The sequence below is a fragment of the Solea senegalensis genome, linkage group LG6, assembly GCF_019176455.1.
Source record: "Solea senegalensis isolate Sse05_10M linkage group LG6, IFAPA_SoseM_1, whole genome shotgun sequence".
NCBI classification, from domain to species: domain Eukaryota; kingdom Metazoa; phylum Chordata; class Actinopteri; order Pleuronectiformes; family Soleidae; genus Solea; species Solea senegalensis.
Genome location: NC_058026.1, coordinates 15,228,608 through 15,250,951, shown reverse-complemented (window position 1 = coordinate 15,250,951; position 22,344 = coordinate 15,228,608). Strand labels below are relative to the sequence as shown.

General features: G+C 40.1%; 3 protein-coding genes across 4 annotated transcripts; 2 read left to right on the top strand and 1 right to left on the bottom strand.

Annotated features, from left to right (window-relative positions):
- The first annotated feature begins 1,384 nt into the window (after window positions 1-1,384).
- zfp91 (ZFP91 zinc finger protein, atypical E3 ubiquitin ligase) lies at window positions 1,385-9,495 on the top strand. Of its 2 annotated transcripts, none has more exons than XM_044029005.1 (12): window positions 1,385-2,263; window positions 2,555-2,592; window positions 4,316-4,432; window positions 4,664-4,703; window positions 5,085-5,195; window positions 5,268-5,366; window positions 5,784-5,969; window positions 6,237-6,287; window positions 6,398-6,476; window positions 7,169-7,283; window positions 7,465-7,564; window positions 7,671-9,495. In XM_044029005.1, exons 1-12 carry the CDS (start codon window positions 1,854-1,856, stop codon window positions 8,605-8,607), a joined length of 2,283 nt encoding a protein of 760 aa, XP_043884940.1. In that variant the 5' UTR covers window positions 1,385-1,853; the 3' UTR covers window positions 8,608-9,495. The 2 variants fall into 2 exon arrangements, with proteins under 2 accessions (XP_043884940.1, XP_043884941.1); XM_044029006.1 differs by having other exon boundaries at window positions 1,386-2,263; window positions 5,268-5,360.
- Window positions 9,496-9,737: 242 nt separating this feature from the next.
- Window positions 9,738-11,686, bottom strand: si:ch211-113e8.11. The gene is made up of 2 exons (XM_044029141.1): window positions 11,139-11,686; window positions 9,738-10,761 (listed from the first exon to the last, which is right to left on the bottom strand). Exons 1-2 carry the CDS (start codon window positions 11,210-11,212, stop codon window positions 10,056-10,058), a joined length of 780 nt encoding a protein of 259 aa, XP_043885076.1. The 5' UTR covers window positions 11,213-11,686; the 3' UTR covers window positions 9,738-10,055.
- Window positions 11,687-14,705: 3,019 nt separating this feature from the next.
- Window positions 14,706-21,193, top strand: cntf (ciliary neurotrophic factor). The gene is made up of 3 exons (XM_044029142.1): window positions 14,706-15,196; window positions 19,614-19,928; window positions 20,015-21,193. Exons 1-3 carry the CDS (start codon window positions 15,077-15,079, stop codon window positions 20,186-20,188), a joined length of 609 nt encoding a protein of 202 aa, XP_043885077.1. The 5' UTR covers window positions 14,706-15,076; the 3' UTR covers window positions 20,189-21,193.
- Window positions 21,194-22,344: the final 1,151 nt, after the last annotated feature.

Here is a 22,344-nt window from a genome sequence, read left to right as displayed (position 1 = left end):
ATCCAAGGACAGAGCTAGCTTTTTTTAATCAGTCTGTCCAGTCTCTCAATTTTTATTTTTATTTTGTGTTTTGAGACACAACAAGAAGTCGTTCTTCATCTCCTACCACATTCACCATGAATCCAAGACTGAGATATGTGTCGTCGTATTTTCTCATCTTGGGTTTTTGTAGTCGTAAATCATTGTTCACTTTGGCTGACGTTGGTTTGTTGTTAGTTTCTGAAACATTGCACAGTTTTCTTTCTGCCCCTGTCAGAAACATCTTGATTATCGAAACCTTGTCACCAGTGTAGATTTTGTTGGGGTACGTCACCAAAATGAACCAGGTTACTGTGAGACCAAAGGTTCCGCCTGCCAAACTTTAGATAGGACTTAAAAAAAAAAACAGAACTCATGCCCCCCCTGGAAAGTCTTCACACTTTGGACAACATACTGAACTATGACTTTTTCGTCACATTTTGGATGACATACTAATCAAGGCAATCAGAGATGGCAGCTTTCACTCCATTCATGCAAATATGGTCATATTGGCAACTGCGGAAATACAAACAGATCTATCATAACAACACAGCAGTGTGACACCCAGTGGACAAATCAGGACAACAAGTGCAGAAGCAGAAACACAAACAAACAGACAGACACACACACAGAGTCACTAAAAACAATACTTCACTCCCACTCCATGAGGTGAAGGAATAAAGTAAAAAATGATCAAAGTTTCATAACTGCATGGTAGTTTGATTCACTGGAGGACTTGTGGGTTTTTGTGGATAATTAATGAAAATAATAAAAAATAAAATAAAAAGCTTTACAAACTCTGCCAAGCCACTGGTAAAGGGTGAGTTAATTCCCAAGTAATATTGAACATGCTGCCACAACACAAACACTACACCTCACGTAGTCACTGTAAAAAATATCATGAGAAAGGACACAATGTTGTAAGTGATGTAGGTTACTGGCGCCATCTAGTGGCAAATACATCTCATCAGAGCAGCATGAAGCAAAGTTTTCAATGGCAACCACGTTGAAGTCACAAATAATTTAATACTACTGCAGTCAAAGTCTGCATGTTGAGTAAAATGTTGTTTTTTGTGATTAAGCAAACAGTATAAAAATGTAATTTCACCAACTTTTGATGTAAGAGGGAAATATGTATCATTTACCTGCATTTCCTTTCTATTTGTAATATTTATCGTGCAAAAAAACAATAATAACTAATAACTTTTTGTAGTTATATCCCGAAGATGGAGAGGCACGATAAAGGAGTTACAACCAAATTCCAAGCCGTTTGCGTGCGTGTGTGTGACCTGCACTACATTTCCCATGATGCCTCAGCGGACGTCTGAGTGGCGCTGCCGTTCCATGGCGGCTGCTTCCTTCGTAGATTTATAAACGATGTGACTGGTCGACTCGATCAGTGAAAGGCATTCAGGGAAATCCACATGATGGTAGCAGCTGCTAAAATGCGTGTCCCCTCCCTAACGTGACCCTCGTTTAGATTAGGCTTAAAGGAGACGCAACAAAGCGCACAAAATGGTTGTGCGCAAGGTTCGGGCGAATATGTAGGTTTACTATAGCTTTAAGAACGCGAAAATAGTGTCTGCTTCTTTAAAATTATATCGGTTTATTGATGAATAGATAATTAAGAAAAGTTTTCAATTTCCAATTACTAAATATATGCATTTAATTTGCGACCAACTCGGTACACTGAGCGAAAATGTGCCACTGTTGGATAAAGGCCGCTTGCAACCAAAACGTCTTTAAACCAAATGTGGGCCGTTTTTCTATTATTTACAAGTAAACCCGATTGACTGTAAGCGGAATTTGCGGTAGACAGAAGTGTCTTCACGGTGATGGAACCGGCCGGCGATCGAACCGGGGATGTAAATAAAGGTGAACAGCCGGCGGAGGACAAGGCCGCAGATCAGACCCCGGCCACCAGTACGACTGTCACACCGAGGAGGGGGCTCAGAGATCGAGGAGCGGGCCGCCCGAGGTCCGGCGTCTCCTCCTCATCAACGGGAGTCAACGGCGGTGCGTCTAGCCCGCAGAGCTCGGGACGGGTGTTGAGGGACAGGTCAACGAGAGCAATACCGGCCTGGTTGAAGGACAGCAAGAGCGACGACGAAGACGAGCCGAGCCCGGACACCGGCGCGACCAAGCGGAGGAAAGTTTCAAACTTCAGACGGAAGAAAATGACAGAACCTGCGGGTTGGACAGAGCCTGGGGGAGGTGTCGCAGGTGACAGCCTTCAAGGCACCGAGTGAGTTAAACAGACAGCTGTCTTCTAAAAAGCACCACATTTGTTTATGATGAGCCCGTGGACGGGTTTAACGTGTATTTGTGTCGGTCCCTGTCAAACGCACGCCTTCAGCATGGCTCGTCCCCTTTATGCGACTCTCTGCATGGGGAGGGTGGAGGGACACTTACCTGAGCCACCACACTTGTCACATTTTATACAGTATTTTAACTTCCACGTGCAGACTCTTGTCAAATTATGTGGTGAATGAAAGTCATGTCACTGCGTCTCAATGTTATTCCCTCCTTTGTGCAGCTCCGAGGACGGCAAGAATCCTGCAACAGATGCTCAAGGTAATCAAACGTATTTGTACACATCAATCTGTCTGTCTGTCTATCTATCTATCTATCTACGTAATAGTACACATCTGTCTATCTATCTATCTATCTATCTACAAGATGCAGTAGGGAGGATTTTTTTTTTTGACATTATAGATCAATAATTCCATTATGACCCCACAGCATAATGCACATGTAAATCAAGTGATCACCCTCGTAACTAAGGCTACATATATGTGACTATTTTCAAACAATAACCATCTGTGCTCTGGCGTGCACGTCATTATCAGATCCAGTACTAGTAGTAATTGCATTCATAATATTACACCTGAAAGCACATGTAAGATCATGTAAGATCATCTACTATGAAAATATTAATTTTACTTTGTTCGAAACTTCATTTAAAAACAAGTAGGGCCAGATTGCCATTATTAAAGCACAGTGACTGCAAGTGTTTGAACTATATACTGTACCTCCATGGTTTTAACTGCGTCTAAACATCCTATGAATTACAACACCACTCCTAGACTTACTTTCAGTACTAATGACAGCACCACTTGCTTTCGTTGTGTATGAGAAAGCCATGATTGCCATGATTTCATACCTAAATGAAAAAATACCACAATTAATGAGTCAACCACCACATAATCATATGAGATGAAAGCTCATCTGCAGCAATTGTTTTCAGTTTCAGAAGTTGTTGGTGGCATTGGCTAAAAAACGTGCTGATATCAGATCCACATTTTAGCTTGTGTTTTCGTCTTGTGTCTCCGTGGCTGAATGCTGTTTCAAGTCATCTGTGCTACCGTAGCTGATCAAAAAATGTTCCCATTTTTTAATGTAGGAACACAGTCTAGGAGCAGGGCTAAATGCCAGCCAACTTCACTGTGCAGTGTGCACCTGTTTGCTCCCGAGCCAAACAAATCAGAACAAATCAAGGAGAGGCCTCTGACCTCCTGTGCTCTGCAACAATTGCACACAGCCCCCAAGCTGCAATATCATCAACGACAACAACAACAACAACAACACTGTTTGTCGTACATGAAGCTGCGCTATTGTATGGACTCCTCTTTGAAGAAGTCTTTGACAAGCAGAAAACTGACGAAAGCAGACGAGACTGTGCGGTTTTGTTGCTGCTGTCACGTTACTATCCACTCTCTATATAAGTACCTCCACTCTGCTCCTCTGTTGTGGGTGGAGCGGAGACCCATCAGTGACGCCTCGCATTTACACTTCTGTTCAATCTGGCGTCTCCGACCACCTTCCGAAGTGGTTTTGCAGAACGGATAACAATCCGTCCTCGGGTGTATTTACACCTGTCTTTACAAGTGGTCAGGCATTATCCGATTTGCACAGAAAATGTGTTTTAATGCCAGGTGTGAAGGAGGCCACTGGCTACTTTGCATAGTGGTCCTTTTTGGATCACTAGTGGTCCTTAGTGGTCCTTTTGCATCACCAACAGAAGCTTCGTATACTGCAAAGGAACTTGAAATAATGAAAGAGTCTAGAAAAAAGGTCAGACCGTATTTACATTAAAATGCGTGTCAGTATCAACAGAGAGTTGATCTGTGCTGTATGAACTGTATTCAAATAACCTTTGGATGAAATTCAACAATCGGCGATCCTGCCAACTCATTCAGTGTATGTGCAGTAGGATTTACTGTGTGTGGGCTCTTGTGTTACTGCACTTGTAGGTACACTGTATGTCTGATGGCATGTTTCTGCTCCCTCACTCCAGCTCTCCCCTCCAGGCGCCCCCCAGCCCAGACTCGTGCCAAGCCCCCGTCTGGCAGAGCAAACCGCAGCTCTGCCAAGCCTGTGTGTAAAACTGAACCTGGACTGGAGAATCCAGCTGGTGAGCAACCTGTTGACAATGAGCTGCTTTGGTTCAGAAATCCAGAAACTGTATTTCCTAATTCAAATCATTTAGGCATAGAGACACTGAAGCATTATTTACTAACTAATGGTATGCCTTTTATATATAATGAGTCTACATATAATGCAATGGGCTGTTATAGGATAGTTAGGTTGTTTTGCTGTTATATATCATTTATACAAATGGACTTTCTTTTTTTTTGTTCTTCAGCTGTGGAGGAAGAGGTAAACGATAAAGAGAAGCATATAATGTAAGTACACGTTTGGATAAACCATGATATATACATGGAACATTAGTTTTCTTTTACAAAACTTGTGCATAAAGTTGGGCTACAATTTTATTTAAATGATATATTAACATGTCCCATTTATTTCTGATTGTATTGTATATATCCTTTATATCCTTGATACAGTTATTACTTCAGTTGTTACTTGGTCTGATTGTTGGTATATCAAATCCATTATAAAAGAAACATAGCTTTAATATACCATTCAAACGTGTAATCTGATATTTCTTATGCACTGTTCTCAAAGCATTTTACTGTTTTACTGAGTTGTAAATTGTAAAAGTGAATGAGAAGAGTTTGGGGGTGTGTGTTTTCATGACTGCCGTGTTTCAAACTATTTCCCAGGGAAAACAAAGAGGAGGAAATTGAGGATGTTGAAGAACCAATCTTGGATGATGAAGACCCTCCATTTCAGGATGATGTTAATGAGCTCAACTATCAGCCTCTGAGTCAAAGGTATACTTATATCTAACGTGCACAACCTAATAACTGAGCGCAGAGTTTGAAGTCTTTGTTTTTTGCTTTCAGCGGTGCAGAGGAAGAGGAGGGCCTCAGTAGTGACGAAGATATTCCTTTTAGAGACGACTTAAATGACCAGAGCTACGACCCTAAGGCGGAAAGGTTTGTGTATGTGTGTCATTTGTTTTTAGACATCTGCATCATATTTACAGTATATCTTAAAGGTCTCACTCTTGCATTGGAGTAGAGGCAATAATATTTTGATGGTATCTCATGAGGTGATTAAAAATCTTCAACATGGTGAATATGAAAATGAAGCTTGAATAATAAAGTTACCGTATATATTATTTTACCCAGTATGTTTTGTGTAATCTCAGTGATTGTAAATATTTAAAATCACTCTTATCATTTAGTTAATACTGTAATTTACATATGTTTAAATATGTTTGATCTCAGTCAAGCTGTTGGGAAGCCAATGCAAATCAGGCTTGACCTCATCCTTTAGTGACTTTGTTTTGTGCCTTACGTTGTTCAAATATATAGCAGTAATAGCATGGTAACTATATTTTGTTGTTTCCTTCTTAGGGATGTACCTAAAGCAAAACGCAGAGCTCCTCCTAGACTGAAGGAAAAGAAAGAAAAAGAGAAGGAACCCAAAAAAGAGAAAGAAGTTGCAGAGATAAAAATAGAAGGTTCTGACAATTTGGAAAGTGTCGAAGATGAAGCAAAGTTAGAAGAAGAAACTGTGGAGGACCCAGACGGACCCAGGAAGTAAGCACAGCCGCATCACATGGATCTTTATGTGTTTTTCAGTAGCAGACATTCATGTTGTTAAGTATTAGAGTATGTCTAATACTACACCATTGTCCCTACTGTGTCATTTCTTGTTCAATTTGAAATGAGTGTGTGTGTGTGTGTGTGTGTGTGTATGTGGTGGTTTGCATAATCACTAAATAATTAAATTAAGTTCAATGTGTGGTGTCATTTTATTATAATATATCATGGCTTTACATAGTTTCCTTTCTGCTTTGTGTTTAGGAGAGGCAGACGGAAAAAGGATGACAAAACCCCACGGCTACCAAAGAGGAGGTAAACTTCTGTCTGCAGTGGGGCATTCAGATTAAAAGGAGAAGTTGTTGATTTGACATTGCATTGAAAATCCATTTAATTTAATATGTGGCGACTGTTTGATGTAACAGAAAGAAGCCCCCAGTACAGTATGTGCGCTGTGAAATGGAAGGATGTGGGACAGTCCTGGCTCATCCTCGCTACCTACAGGTTTGTCTGAGCACATTCCCACTGTGGATTGTTTCTGTCACAGTGAATACAGTTAAATCTATTTCAAAGTCTGCCAAAAAAATGTGTTCATACGTCAACATTGTATGGAGCCCCAGGCATGACATGAACAAAAGTGTAACTTATTTAGATTAAATTAGTGTAGCTAAAGTAACGTTGGAAAGATATTCACAGATTAGAACTTCCACGATCATCAATAACATTTAAACAAAACATTGTTGAAATGCACGCAAAGACATATTTTTGAGTCGTAGTGATGTAGGCTACAACCTCATGTTCATCAAAAAGAGCTGGAGAAACTACATTGATCTCTACGTGCAGTCGTCAGTGAGCTGTCAAGGTAATTTGTGGGAATTATATTAATATTATTAATTAGTATTCAGTGCGCATGTTACATCTATTTCGTGGCCAAGAATTAGCATTTTGTGAAAGTTTTTTTTCCCCCTACTTCATGTCTGAGGCTGCGTAACATTGGCATATTGTTTTTAGAAAACTTAAACCTATCTTACTCACACAAATACAAACATTGTTTCTCTACTAAAAATGAGTCCACCAACTCTATTTCCTGGTGGTATTAGTATTTGCAGCTCAAGGGAACTATGCTGTGCACAACGTGTTTGAAATACTACATTTACCTAAAACTGTTCTGCATTTTGTTTTGATTTTCACCCCAGCACCATATAAAGTATCAGCACTTACTCAAGAAGAAATATGTGTGTCCTCACCCGTCTTGTGGACGTCTTTTCCGCCTTCAGAAGCAGCTGCTGCGTCATGCAAAGCACCACACAGGTAAACACTTGGGATTGCAACTTTCTTTTACCTCCTTAAACCAAAATGGAATGATACATTTATTGAGAGACATGCTTCAAATGAAAGTGAAAAATGTCAAAAAAGTCATAATTTGCTGAATCCCCCCCGAATGTACTGTTTGTAGAGAACCCATTTATATTTAAGTGTTGTGTGATCCTAGACCAGAGAGACTACATCTGTGAGTTCTGTGCTCGTGCCTTCAAGAGCTCCCACAACCTGGCTGTCCACCGCATGATCCACACAGGAGAGAAACCCCTACAGTTAGTATTTCCCCATTCACAATATTTGACCATTTACTCTCCTGTGTTAAGACATTCACCGTATCTATTCAGTTGACCTTTACTCTCAATGTCCTATTTCTAATAGATGTGAGATCTGTGGGTTTACCTGTCGCCAGAAGGCATCTCTCAACTGGCACATGAAGAAGCACGATGCTGATGCCACCTATCAGTTCTCCTGCTCCATCTGTGGAAAGAAGTTTGAGAAGAAGGACTGTGTTGTGGCACACAAGGCCAAGAGCCACCCAGAGGTGCTAATTGCTGAGGCGCTGGCAGCAAATGCCGGAGCACTCATCACAACCCCCGCCTCCCTGCTGGAGCTGCCAGGAAACCCAAGGCACGCAGAGGTCACCGGCTTGGATGTGAGCCAAGTGGGGAAAGACGGGCAAGTGGAACAGCTGAGCCATGAAGGGCAAGTTGGGCAGCAGGTGGGTCATGTGACCCAACAAGTGAGTCACCAAGTGGTTTTACTGGGACAAGACCAGAGCCTCCATACCATGCAGGTGCCAGTGACGATTGCCCTGTCCCCCGCCAACCCCCCTTCCCCAGCTGACAACCAGCAGCAGACTCACCTCCAGCTGCAGATGCCCGTCCAGTTTGTGCAGGCTGCTCAGCAGTCACAAATCCAACAACTGACCCTCCAACCCCAGCTCCAGCCTCTGCAGTCATATCCGTCCCAGCAGCAGGGCCAGGGGCAGACACAAATCCTACAAATGACCTTCCAGCCGGTCAGCCAATCTCAAACCCACATCCAGCAGATCCCCATTCTAGCGACTTCTCAACTTCAGGCCCTGCAGACATCTGCCCCGAGCCCCCATCTCCTGTCCCATACCCACCCCCAGTCCCAGGATCCAACCTCCACCAACGGGGGCAGTTTTATTCTGGACAATACAGGGCTCACTTCCTCCTCACATTCAGCTAACTCCCTCCAGCAGACTGTGGCTGCAGGGGAGGACGGTGTGATCTGGGAGCAGACGGGACAAGGAGACAGCACTGAGAGACATGTACAGCAGGCACTGATGTAACAAAAAAAAAAAAAAAAGATTATCGAGCACACTAATGAGGAAATCATCAGTGACCTGTACTGCAACATTTGAAGTAAATGTAGGATCACCAATATAATATGTACTGTTCACTTATAGTCATATTTGGTAGATTTTTAGAATATCTGTATCAGGGAAAGATATATATGTGTCTTTATGTGTAAGTTGTTGCCTTTGTATATAGGTCCTGTAAACTTCAACTAGCCTTTTATGTGAGAGTGTGTGTATTGATGCTGAGGTCAAATTGCAAATCACTTGCTAATATGCAATAACATAGCATACCTCTTAGTAATATTTAGCACATCAAATGCCAGATGTGTGGTGAGTTCCTACTGGAATAAATCAAAAATAGTTTGATCACCAAACACATGTTTGAAAGGTATAAATGTCCTCAGCATGTGTGAGGTGAGTAGAATCTGTGATCACTGAAATAAAAAACAAAACAGCCATTCATTTGTTCAGATCTAGTGTACGTTTTCTTGATAAGAGAAAAAAACAAACCCAGAGAACCCTGAAAGACGGAAGACTAAAAGACCAGGAAAGGTGTAGATGGAATAAAAATGTGCATATTTTAGATTTTAACAGTGTCACTAAACATTTGTAATATTTGTGCAGCTCTTTGTTGAGCCTTGCTTGACTTTGAAGGACTAATGACCCATGTAATGTGCAGAACAGTATAAAAAATATATACCCAAACTGAATTAGACAACTCGTAACTGTCTGACAACTGAAATGTTATAAAATTTGAAAAAGTGAGGCAATGTACTTGAACATTTGAATACTAAATCAACCACTCTCATCTGCCATAAAGGACGTGTGGCAGGCAAACACAAAAACTGTTCATTTATATGATGTAAATAAATGTGTAAACATTTATACAAAGTGTTTTCATTGACAGCCTAAGAACATTCCTGATGTTCAGACTCAGATAACTTTGCTCACAATGAGTGTGTGAGGACCCTCTAGTGGCTATTTTAAGTACTTAACAGGAATTACTGAGATTTCATAGTGTGTTGGTGAAGAAAAAACATTAACACAGGCATATAAAGTTACAAAACCTGATGCTGACAAGTCAAAAAAAAGTATTAGATGAATGAGAGAATACATTTAAGTTTATTAATCAGCCATTTATTTTAATTAAAATAGTAGTTTGAACAACACCATTAGTCAATTGCACAGACTGCAATTTAATTCTTATTTGAGAAGGATTCATTGCCCATGGGATTTGTGCAAAGATAAAATGTCTTTATTTTACATGTTTTTTTACATTACATTTATTTACACAATGAAAGTTACTGCCAGATATAACGTAATTTGCTTGATTTAGTGACTGTTTCACTAACAGACAGCACAAATCAATGTCTACAGACACGCATACGGAGAGAACATACCTCAGCTGCACTACATACTATTCATATTACAGTGTTCCATTAGGACATACTGACCCGCTCTCTGTCCCTGAGCATGGCATACTGCTTCATTGCTCGTTTAGGAGGAATCAAAGTGTTGCTCAGTCCAACTTTCCTCTTCTTCACCTGTTGCCCTCCTGACTTTTCCTCCTCAGTGGGCTTCTGGGAGCCAGTTCCACTTGAGCTACTTGTGTGGGGCTCATCATGTTCTGATGGTGGTGCTTCTTCACCCATGGGAGAATGAAGATGATGACCATCAGCGGCAGTGAATGGCATCTGTAGGTCACTGTCATGCGCAAACTTGCATTTGATCCCGAACCTGCACCGTCCGTCTTTCCTGTATGACACACATACACGTTTGCCTCCTATCTGGGAGGGTTTGGCTTGCATTGTTAAGGGAACATGTTTCTGCAAGGCACTGAGCTTCTGGTCCGCCTGAGCTTTGAAAGGGTTTGCAAACACACTGCTGTCGGAGCAGGCATTCAGAGGAGGAGGAGGCAGTTTGTAAATATTGAGTGAGCCCAGGGAAGGAGCAGGAAGCGTGGGTTGACTGGCTGCAGACGATGCTGGTGATGGCAGGGGGTGTAGTGGGAGCGAGGAGGATTCAGGATCCCCTTCCTCTGGTGCTGACTCACTGCCACAATCACTGGATGCTGAACCAGACTCCAGCAAGAAGTTGCGGGTCTTTTGGACAGATGTCGCCTCATCACAGGCCTCCTTAACAGATCTCAATATACAGAGAAAAGTACAGGTTACACTAGAGCGATATCCTCCATTGACTATATATTAATGTTTACATGTATCAGATTTGTTTTCCTTTTTGTATTGGCCTGTAGGAAACGAGGAACAACATTTTCAAACAAAGGTTCAAATCACAGATGATATTATCCAGAATAAATCTACAAATGCATTGTCTTGTCTCCGCATGGTAATCACAGCAATCTTAGATCAATGTTAGTTTTTCAGTGACAACGACAGTGACTTAATTGTGTAGCACCTTTGAACAATTTTAAAGGAAACTTCTTTAACCTTTTTGACCGAAAGTCCAGACTTTATTCCAGCAGAGGTTATATACATGGTAGTTCCAGAAAGTTGAATATTTACCCAAATCCACTGGTGTCCTCATCCCCATCACTGTCAGATTCAGATGACGTCCCGTATCCAACCAGAGAATTCATACTTTTACAACGGACGGAAGCTAAGCTAAGCTATGTTACCTTGTGTCAGCTTTGTCTTAAATTAAAAACGGTAACCGAAAACTGTTGTGGTCACGCTCTAATTCGTTAAAACAATACAGCGAAAAATATGAAACCATGTCCTTTTCTTCAACTGTCCAGCTAATCTGTACCAGTGTTAGCCACCGTGTTAGCCGCCTCTATGTAGCCACAACTGTGTTTACGTTGTAGCTGCCTGCAGCGCCACCTGCAGCAGAGGAGGTAAACTACAATGGCAATTAACATACAGTATAACAGATCACTTGTATCTGCACTGTCTGGAGGAGATAAAGCTGTTTCAGAAAAACGAATGGTCTGTCTTTGATGTGTCTTTTATACCCATACTTTGACTACTTTCATATGATTTTTATATATGTATGTTAGCTTTTTAAAGCTTTTAAATTGATACAATTTCTGTATCTTTGTAGCATTTTGAGATTTGTCTTCAAATGAAAAGTGGGTTATGAATATAAAAATATATAATTATTGCATCTATATATTTATATCAGTAGTTTGTTAATTTAACACAGAATGTTTACACATTGTTAGCATTTGTGCACATACAGATTATTATTTTTTTTATTATACATTTTTAGTGTGTATCACCAGTGTAACTGAGCGGCCTCTTTGAGTGCTTTCTCTACCTTAATGTTTGTGGTTTGTATATCTGTGCTTATCTGATTGCTGCTCTAAATCAAAATATACTAAATCTTGAATTTTATACATTTATAAAGTTATAAATAATAATATAGCATTTGTCCAGATATAGATAACTAATATCTGAGGTTTCATGTAGTTTATAGGAGCCTGGTAGTCTAATAAACAAAGCCATTCCTATTGCAACTAAACCTGTGCTTTTCAGCTATGAAATGTCCTTCATGTTTCATGCTGCTTTTTTTCACAATACTTTTTCCCAGAATATAAATTTCTTATAATGGTTCCGAAAATTTGCTGCAGTGCAAAGTGCAATGCAAACCTCGTAAAACCCTTGGTCTCAATGAGGAGAACATTTTTTGTCAAACCCCCGTAATCCTTTAAAAACTCAAGTGCTTCCGGTAATTACATCAAGTTTGTTTGTGTTGCTCTTTGGGTGGGATTGTAGAACCAAATCCAGAGATCACTGCAATATACTTTCTTTTAGACAATTATAATTAATTAACTATAATTACATAGTCATGTTCAAAAAACACCAAAAACTGTTTTTAAGGCATTAAACATAACGATGCAATTATATTAAAGACATTTGAATTCTTTAAAAGCCTTCAATGGATGGATGGATGGATGGATAATGACTTGATTTATTTGTAATACAGTTCATTATATGGTTTTATAGTGTAACAACATTACACTGTAAAAAATACTACTTGGGTAAGTAAATAAGTATAAAAGTAATTTTATAGAATGGGCCCTGTTAGTGTTCTGTAAGTATATCTAAAAATGTAATCTATTACACCGAAAAATATTTTATAAACCAATCATAAAAAGTACCATATAGGTACAAGTGTGTTATCGGTGAAGTACAGGCAACTTGTTATCAAAGAATCATTTTGGAATTGTACAGGCTACATCCTGCTTATACACTTCCTGTCCACTATGTTAGGTACACTTGTTCAACTACTTATTAGTGCAAAATCCAATTAGCCAACCACATATCAACAACTTAATACACTTAGAAGTGTAGACATGTACAAGATGACCTACTGAATTTCAAACCAAGAATCAGGATGGGAAAAAGGTCTGAATATTTTCACACATAATTAACTCTGGGGTTTTACAGAAAATTGTCAGAAGGAGCGAAAATATCAACTGAGCAGCTTTTCTCTGGGTGAAAGTGCCTGGTTGATGCCAGAGGTCAGAGGAGAATGTTCAAAATGGTTCTAAATGATAGAAGTACTGTTATGCTCCTCATGCACAACATCTAGCTCAGTGGTAGAGCGAATCATCTTTCAACTTGAAACACTTGAGACACTCAACCCCACATTGCTCCTGATGGCTGTGTTGGCAGAGTGTACATGGGTCTGATCTGATAAGAAAGAAAATGAGATGCACATAGATGTGCTGTATGAATGTGTGAGTTAATAGCTAGTTAATACAGTTAAAAAACTGTAGAGTAAAACAGCTTTGAGTGGTCCATTTAGCATTTAAAGCAACAGAAGAGCACACCCGGCGACACTTGTGACACTTTATTTGGTGTCCCGTGTTTCTAAAGTGACTGTGGAGTGTATATGGTTTTAAACTGTATTATTCGGGTGAGTACAGGAGATTTATCAGCTATCCATCCATCCATTTTCTACACCACATGAGGGTCACAGGGGCTGCTGTGCCAATCTCAGCTGACGTAGAGCGATAGGCGGGGTACATCCTGGACCGGTCTAACAGTCCATCACAGAGCCACATATAGAGATAAACAACCATCCACTCTCACAGATGTATCACCTAATAAAACTAAAATTAGCAGAATGGTCATTGACAGTGTTCTAGAGTTATGTATGGATCGTTATTATTGATGCATACATTAACACGCACTAGTGCAGGCAAGCAATATAGAAGAAAAACAGGTCTAATGAAGTAAATGTAGGCTATAATTCAAGTAGGATACTGGCACCAGAGCCAAGCATAGGCCATATAGGCAGCATCTACCATTTCTATATTTTTATATTACTTTTATTACCAATTACTAAATTTCACTGTTGACTACAACGCTATACATGTGTAACCCTGAATCTTGACAGGTAGCGTTCTCTGGGCTCTGGGTGACACACGGGTTACAGTTCATACTATATAAAACATACATTCACATTAATAATCACCCATATTATTTATATACACATATAGATATATATTAGTTTGCTAGTCAAGATATTAGATATTAAATATGCTCTATATAATGTGAAATGCACAGAACTATTATATTTAATAGCCTATTAAAAGATTAAATAAACTTAATTTGTAATTATGTGCAACTGAAAAAGGGCCTCATAAATGTATATAAATACAAAACAATATGTACCGTGACCAAGGTTACACATGTAGTGTTTTATACTTGTTTATGTGTTTGTTAATGTGTGTCTTATACATTATTATACATATTTTAGTTTTTCATGGAAAACTAGCTTTGTTTGTTTGTCTGAGGAGTCATAAGAAAATGGTTTCTAGAAACCACAGTGGTGTGTTGGTGTTGGGTAACAGTAGATCAAAGGGACAGGAAGGGGTGGTGACGGTTGGGGACATATCCCAATCTCTAAGGCACCGAAATGACTGGCACCACCACAGCATCTCATCCATATAGGGATGTCTGTTATCAGTAATGTACAGGCAACTTTTCTTTTTTTTTTTTTATCAAAAAGGATTCAGTTTAAATAGTTCAGGGTACATCCTGCTTAAATATAGCTAGACTATCTTTCTTTGTCAGAACAAGTAAGTCAGATAAACTCCTCCAGAGTACAAGTTGATGAGCTCCTCCTCTCCTCCGCCCCCGCGAGTCCCCTTATGATTATTCCTCATGCCTGGCATCAGGTTCCCGGGGGAGAGGAGGCGGAGAGTTGGCCACCAACTCTGTAACACAAGTAACTAACAGTAAGCAGACAAGGTCGGACTAACCGGGAAACAAGTCTGTTACCGAAACTTGAGAGAGGAGCGGCGCTCTGGCTCTAATTAAGGCAGCACTGACCGGCTTTCAGCGGAATGACAGGCCGGCGTGAACCATGACCGCCGGGAATCCGGTGCTGTCTTACACACAGTGAGTGATATCACAAGAGGAGCGGCCTGTGCCTGAGCACGTCACTGTGTTTAACCCCCGGCAGCAGAAGCAGCTACAGGTCTACAGTGATGGCCTTCAGGCTGACTAGAGTCATCGGCGGGCCGGAGCCCAACAGGTCCACCGTGAGCCGGGCCACGGCTATAGCCGAGCAGCTGAGCCAGGAGTGCTCCATCCTACTGGAGCTCTATGTGAGTGATTTGCACCACCAGCAACCTACCACCTGTGTACATGTCTTTAAAAGGCTGTGTGGACCAAGTGTCCAACAAAGCTACCTTTGTGAGGGCATGTTGGCTGGTCCACGCAACTTTAACAGGCTTGTTGAGGATTAAAAACCTGGTTTTAGGGTTAGGCATGTAGTTGTGATGATTTAGGTTGGGGTAAGGGGCTGGGGAATGTATAATGTCTATGAATGTCTACAAAAAATGCAAAACGTGTGTGTGTGTGTGTGTGTGTGTGTATTCTTGTATGGGTATCTTTGTGAGCACTAAAACACTTATATACCTGATGAGGAGAACTGGGGAAAGTGAGGACATTTTGCCTGGTCTTCACATTATGACACCCCCTAAAATTACTTTTTTTCAGTGTTAAGACCTGGTTTTAGGGTTAGAATTAGGTTTAGGTTAGGGTTAGGCACTTAGTTGTGATGGGCAAGGGGCTAGGGAATGTATTATGCCTATGAGGGTTAGGGTTGTACACACAAAGAATGCAAAATGGGTTATGTTGTCCAAATTAATGGTCTTCACTGTGCGTGCATGTGTGTATTTCTCCATGTAATATGTAAGTATAGTATTATATACAGTAGCTATACATATAGGTTTACTATATACTGTGTGTGTGTGTGTGTGTGTGTGTGTGTGTATGTGTGTGTAGAGAGAGAGAGAGAGACTGAGAAATGGGCCAATGTTAAATTGAAAATTAATAGTTTTTTTTTTCTAACATTGTGCTTGTGTGTGTGTTTGTGTACCTGGTATTTCTTATGTTGTAGGGACTTGTCTTCCTTATGGGGACATTTTAAGGTGAAGGCATGTTTCAAAGTTAGGGTTAGGACAAGGTTAGGATTAGTCCAGTAGTAATCATGGTCAAGGTGAGAATAAGTCTCCAGGGAATGAATGTAAGTCAGTGCAATGTCCTCGGAAGTCATGGAAACCTGTGTGTGTGTGTGTGTGTGCGTGCGAGCGAAAGAGAGAGTCAGCAAAAAAGAAGACAGGAATATGTGCAAAAGCAAGATAAAAGGGAGTGTGTAGGTGTGTGTGTGTGTGTGTGTGTGTGTGTTTGTGTGTTAGTGAGAGAGAGTGAAGGAAATGATGTGTGTTATAGCAGCAGCAGGTAGGAATGCAGATTCCTGGGGGGTGTTACTGGGTGGACAGTTGGAATGACAGTAGTGGGCGTTTTTTTTTGGCACAGGTTTATCGATGCCTGGGCACGAAGCCTTCATCTATTTTCCACTAGTCTCTTTGCCTATAGGTGTGAGAGCTGCTGGTTATTAAAACTTTATGCTTTGCCAGTTCACTGCGTCATCTTTCCTTTCACATGCTTTGCTAGGAGCAAAGGAGTGGCCTGGTAAAAAAATAAATCACCCATTTATCTCAAAGTATTAACTCGTTTCATCATATCCTCTTCACTTTTCTTCCTGTTGAAAGTTTTCTGTACGCACACACACACACATTCTTGCACATCAGGCCAAGTGAGGACACCCATAGATATAATGCATTACCTTACCATAACCATAACCATCACAAATAAATGTCTGACCTTTAACGTGACCTAACCTTAATCTAATTTTAAAACCCTTTAAAGTTGTGAAGCCCTGCCATAATGTCCTCACTTTCTCAAATTCAAATGTCCTAGCTGCTTTATAGGTTTTTTGGTCCTCATAAAGACACACACGCACAGACACACACACACACACGTTTGTAGATGCATGCATTCCCCTAGCCCCTTACCCTAACCTTAACCCTAACACAGTGCATTTCGGCTGCACTGTATAATCCCTACTAAAAATGCGATATAAAATTAATCATAACTTTGACTCAACAGCACATAAGCAAAATGCACTTTTTAAAGCCTGAATATGTGACCTATAAACACGCCCCCCCAGGATGTCTAGATAAGGAGTTGTGTATTATTCCCACGGCAATTTACCGTGGATGCACGAGCACTAAGGGTTAACCATCACAACTAAGTGCCTAACCCTAACTATAACCTAATCACATGTCAAATCTTAGCCCAAAATTGAACCATTTCATTTTAATTTAAAATGTTTACAGTCTGTGATTAGTGATGCATTTATGTGATATTTAGGTAGGTTTGTCTACACCTCACATGTCCCCTGCTGCAGATTCTCAGAGCTATGTCTTCTGTCTCACTGGTACCAAGTTGCACGCAGGGTTCAACATTAGCACCTCTGTATAATGACACAAGGAGGAGGCCTCTGGGATTCATAACTCACTTAAGAACTAAAGCTGCTGCCAGATGCAGACGTGCCAGCGAGATAAACTCACACCACATCACCAGCAGCCACAGCTTAATGTCCATTATGTAGCTCTGAAATTATTGACGTGCTGCCTTTTTTGTTCATACAGTATAATACACATTTTATATGAAGCTTGTAGATGTGAATTTATTGATCCCCACCTGAGGAAACAATTGAGCCATTTTAATCACGGCTAGTATTTCTGCCTTTTTATTGTTGAACTTCCTAGTTTTTCTATTGTATAATTATTTTGAATGTTGTAGTGATATTTGTGTCTGTTATTATTAACGACTATACTGAACTTTCTTGTGGTTTCTACCAAACCAACCATCACCCATACTTCTTTACTCCATTTTAATTTTTTTCTGCATGTGATATTAATAAGATATGATGTCTAAAGGGACATATCATTGCTATTAGTGCTTACAGCTAAGTGTATAAACAATATTTTGGGTTTAGCCATTTCACTCTGGAAGCTGTAGCCTCATATTAGGGCTGAATGATTCATCATTTCTTCAGAAAATAACACATTTAGCAAATCGTAAAGGCTGCATTTTGATGATTCTATTTTCTTTCTTCAATGTTCTATCATGTTTATGTTTTAAAGATGTATACATATTGGAAACAGCTAATATCTTTGAATTCTAATCTTTGCAATATAATAGACAATTTTATTCTAATGCTCCACTGTGTTTTGAATTAATAACAAATACAAAAATATACATCACAAACCAAATCACAATCAGAAAAATTGCAGTTAGATATTTGCACGATTGTTTTCAGACAATACTGTTGCATGTTTCCCCTTTTACTTAATTCATTCATTCATTCATTCATTCATCCATTCATTCATTCATTCATTCAACAGCTACCATTTTATCCTCCACATGAGGGTCACATAGGGCAAAAGGCGGGTTGCACCCTGGACAGGCCGTCAGTCCATCACAGGACAAAAACTAAGGCTGCAATGATTATTCGATTAATTGATTATTAATTGATAACTAATTTAATTGCGATAAGTTGGTTTGAGTGTTTTTTAAATAATTGAAATTAGAAATTTCTCAAAACCTTTCTGTGAAATTGGTGTTTTTATTAAATCTCAAAGTTGATTTTCTTTTTTTATTAAAAAGTGCAAATATGGGACTTTCAACTTGAAATTTGCATTCAAAAACTGTACAGTAAAAATGTCTGATTTGCAGTATGCTAGTAGTCATAGATGTCATGAACACAACCTAGTCAGTCCTGAGAGATTTATTTTTGATTAAAAAGTGCAAATATGCATATTAATTAAATATTAATATTTAATTTCAAATTTCTGACATCTGCTTGAATGTGAATACGTTCTGGTTTCTTTGCTCCATGTAACGAAAAAATCATCAAAACTATCATTTTGGTTTGTGGACAAAATAAGATATTTAAGAACGTCATTATTTTCAGGTTTGGGAAACACTGATCAACATTTCCCAACATTTTCTGACATCTGACTAATCGATTAATTCGAGAAAATAATCAACAGATTGATAGATTATGAAAATAACAGTCAAATAAACAGATAAATAACCATTCACTCTCACATTCACACCAACGATCAGTGTAGACTGCAACTCGATTCATTTAAATAATAACTTTCATTTTAATTTTGCATCATTAATGTTTTTGTTTTTTTTTGCGTTATCATGATGGAATATTGCGATACGATTTTAAGCTAATTTCCCCGCATCGTTTAACTTTTTTCACATGACCGGCCCCCTCATGACCAGATTGGACACTCATTGGTCTTTGACCCCTGCCTTATGGTTTTTTTAATCACCCATTAAAAATGATTAAATAGGCCTCATTAGAAAAAAGGCTGCGGACTAATCCCTTCATAAAGGAAGAGTAATCTCTGACAGGTATATTTTAGAAACAAAGGATGAGTCTGAACACATCACAACCACCTCATTAATACTGATCTGTACCTTTTTTTTGCCTCAGGGCTGTTTAAAGTAATGTAAGTGCTGTTATTCTTGAGACAAAGCATTCTTTAACCCTGTACTCATGCATTTTACTTTCCAAGTCTTCCTCCTGCACTTTCATTTGACCCTGAATCATGTCCTTAATCTCACATGTTCCCCCTTTTTTCCATCCTCAAGAGGAAGAAGGAAAGTCTCACCACAGATGTTTTGATGGATGACGGTCGTCTGGTGTCCGTCCCTCCTACTTCCTCCCAGCTGGACATCAGGGACACGCTCTGGTGTCTCCACTCTGCTCTGCTACAGTGCCGCAGTTTGCTGGAGAGAGCCATCGCCAGAGAGGAGGAGGAGCTGGGTGGTGGGAAGAAGGGCGATTATGAGACGCAGAGGAAAATGGTGAAGGAGAGACTCTCCCTGCTCTTAAGCAATGTAGGAGAACTCCTCAAAGCTGTAGATGGTGCGCCGGTCCTGAGTCCCAGTTTGGAGGGACTGGAGGTAGGTGCTGCTGGAACCATAAAAATAAAAGTTGTGGATGAACATAAGGGCAGAGCTTGACAAGTTCTCCCTTTTCATTTTCGCAGTTAAACGGACCAACCATTTTGTTTGAGCTGAAGCTTTGGGTTTATCGGATCTTCAAAGAGGTGGACTACTGGACCAAGACGACCATTACCACCTTGCAAGGCCTACCTTCAGTGATGGCCAAGGAGCACACGAGGACCGCGCGGGTCAGGAGCACGAGAAGCACTCGTAGATGAGAGTGATAATTGAGCGACAAAAGGTTAAGAGATGGAGAGGTAAGAGGGCGAAGGGATTTAAGGTGATCAAGAGAGATGCACAGATCTCCACGAACGCAGGGAGATGTGTGTGTTGGGCTATTTTTTAGGGCATGAAGCCTCGCCTGCAGAAACTGTCTCTAACTACATTCATCAAAGCTTATAACAGCAAGTGTATTTCACTCTAAGTCTAATATATCTATGTATTTATTGATAACAGTGTAGGATCTTACTCATAGATACAGTTTCTTTCTTTCTCATTGACATGAAAACGTTTAACAGACTTGTGTGTTAAGTGAGTTATTAATTATTCAGATAAACAGCCAGGCTGCACTGCAGCTGGGAGAGGAAATGAGAAAATATAAATTTGTACAATCGCCACACTGTAGCTATGTAGTGTTTGGCTTAAATCATTGTACATAGATGGATAAATCAGCGTATGAGGGAAAACATATGCAACAGCGCCATCCAGTGTTTATTTGTTGCTATTGCATATATTTATTCCTTTTTCCCTCCTATTTTGATTTGCCCTGGTAATGCTGTTTATGTCAGAACATGCTGTATTGTATTGGTTTTAATATACTGTACGGGTCACTTTGTTGGGAATGAATCCACATAAAGCAACGTGACAGAGTTTAGGTACAAGTGCAACATCAGTGGTGCAAACTCATGGACACATAAATAGGGAGTGTTGTGGAAATATTGTTTCCATAGTAACTAAGCAAAGCAAATGTAATAGTATGTCATTTCTGAAACAAGAACAAAAGATTTCAGGAAGACATCAGGAAGCAGTGTGGGATCATGGGAATTGTTTTCTCGTTTGGTTGCCCACCAGCATTCGGCAATGAATGAAAAAACCCACATAGAATAAAACCGAAAAATGTAAGACAACACTCTGGCTAACTCACCCCGATGTTTCTTAGGGTGTTGGACACTGAAGATTTAACAGAGGTGGAAATATCATGAAAAGGTAAACAAGATTAAAAAGGGAAGAAAGAAAGAAATATTTTTTGCCATGATTTTTTGCCGATATGTGGACTTCAATATGTCGAGATTAAACTCGAGAATTAAGTTGGAAAGTTTAATCTCAACATGTCCATCACAGCAGCTGCCACTGAATCCAGATTCAACAAACGCCACACAGTGTGGTAATTAGATGTTGAAAAGGTTGTGCCGAAGAGTTCTGTCTGTTCAGAAGGAGAAAAATCATTCAACCTTGGACTGTTGAATCATGGGCACATTCTTGATGAAAGAAAAAGCTGGAAATGGGCAGATGCAAGGACATCGATATCGATATTGTGCAATATAAAGAGAGGTTATGTTGAATCCCAAGATACAATTAATTAAGTTGCTTGATGCTGAGGGTGTGGAGCACAGGCGTGCACGGCGTCTGAGACTGGGGCCTTTTACCACAACAAAGGCCCCAGAATACAGTTGGATCATCATGTTGAGATTTAACTTGAAATTTCAAGTTAAATCTCGACATGATATTCCAACTTTATTCTCGAAAATTTCAAGTTAAATCTCGACATGTAGAGTTTAATCTCGTTATGGCAAAAACCTTTTTTTTTTTTGTCATGCGTTGCCCTGACATCTGACTTGCACTCACAGCTCAGTGAGAGCAACATTAAAACCACGTCCTTCATCGCAATATGAGCAAAGGTTTGGAGACTAGCATTTTAACTTGGTCCAAATTCAGTCAACTTCAAAGTAAATATTTGTGTCTGTTTTTGTGAAACATTATCAACTTAATTCATCCTTCAGGCAGCTGCAAGACAAGTAGAGGAGTTGACCTGGAGTAGACTGGTTAAAGTCAGTCAGTCATCATCTAACCGCTTTATCCTCCACCAGAGGGTCGCGGGGGGTGCTGTGCCAATCTCAGCTACATCGGGCGATAGGCGGGGTACACCCTGGACAGTTCGCCAGTCCATCGCAGGGCCACACACAACTAGAGACAAACAACCATTCACTCTCACACTCACTCCTATGGTCAATTTAGAGTGTCCAATTTACCTAAACCCCACATTGCATGTTTTTGGACTGTGGGAGGAAGCCGGAGTACCCGGAGAGAACCCACGCACACACGGGGAGAACATGCAAACTCCATGCAGAAAGGCCCTTGTTCCAACCGGGGCTCG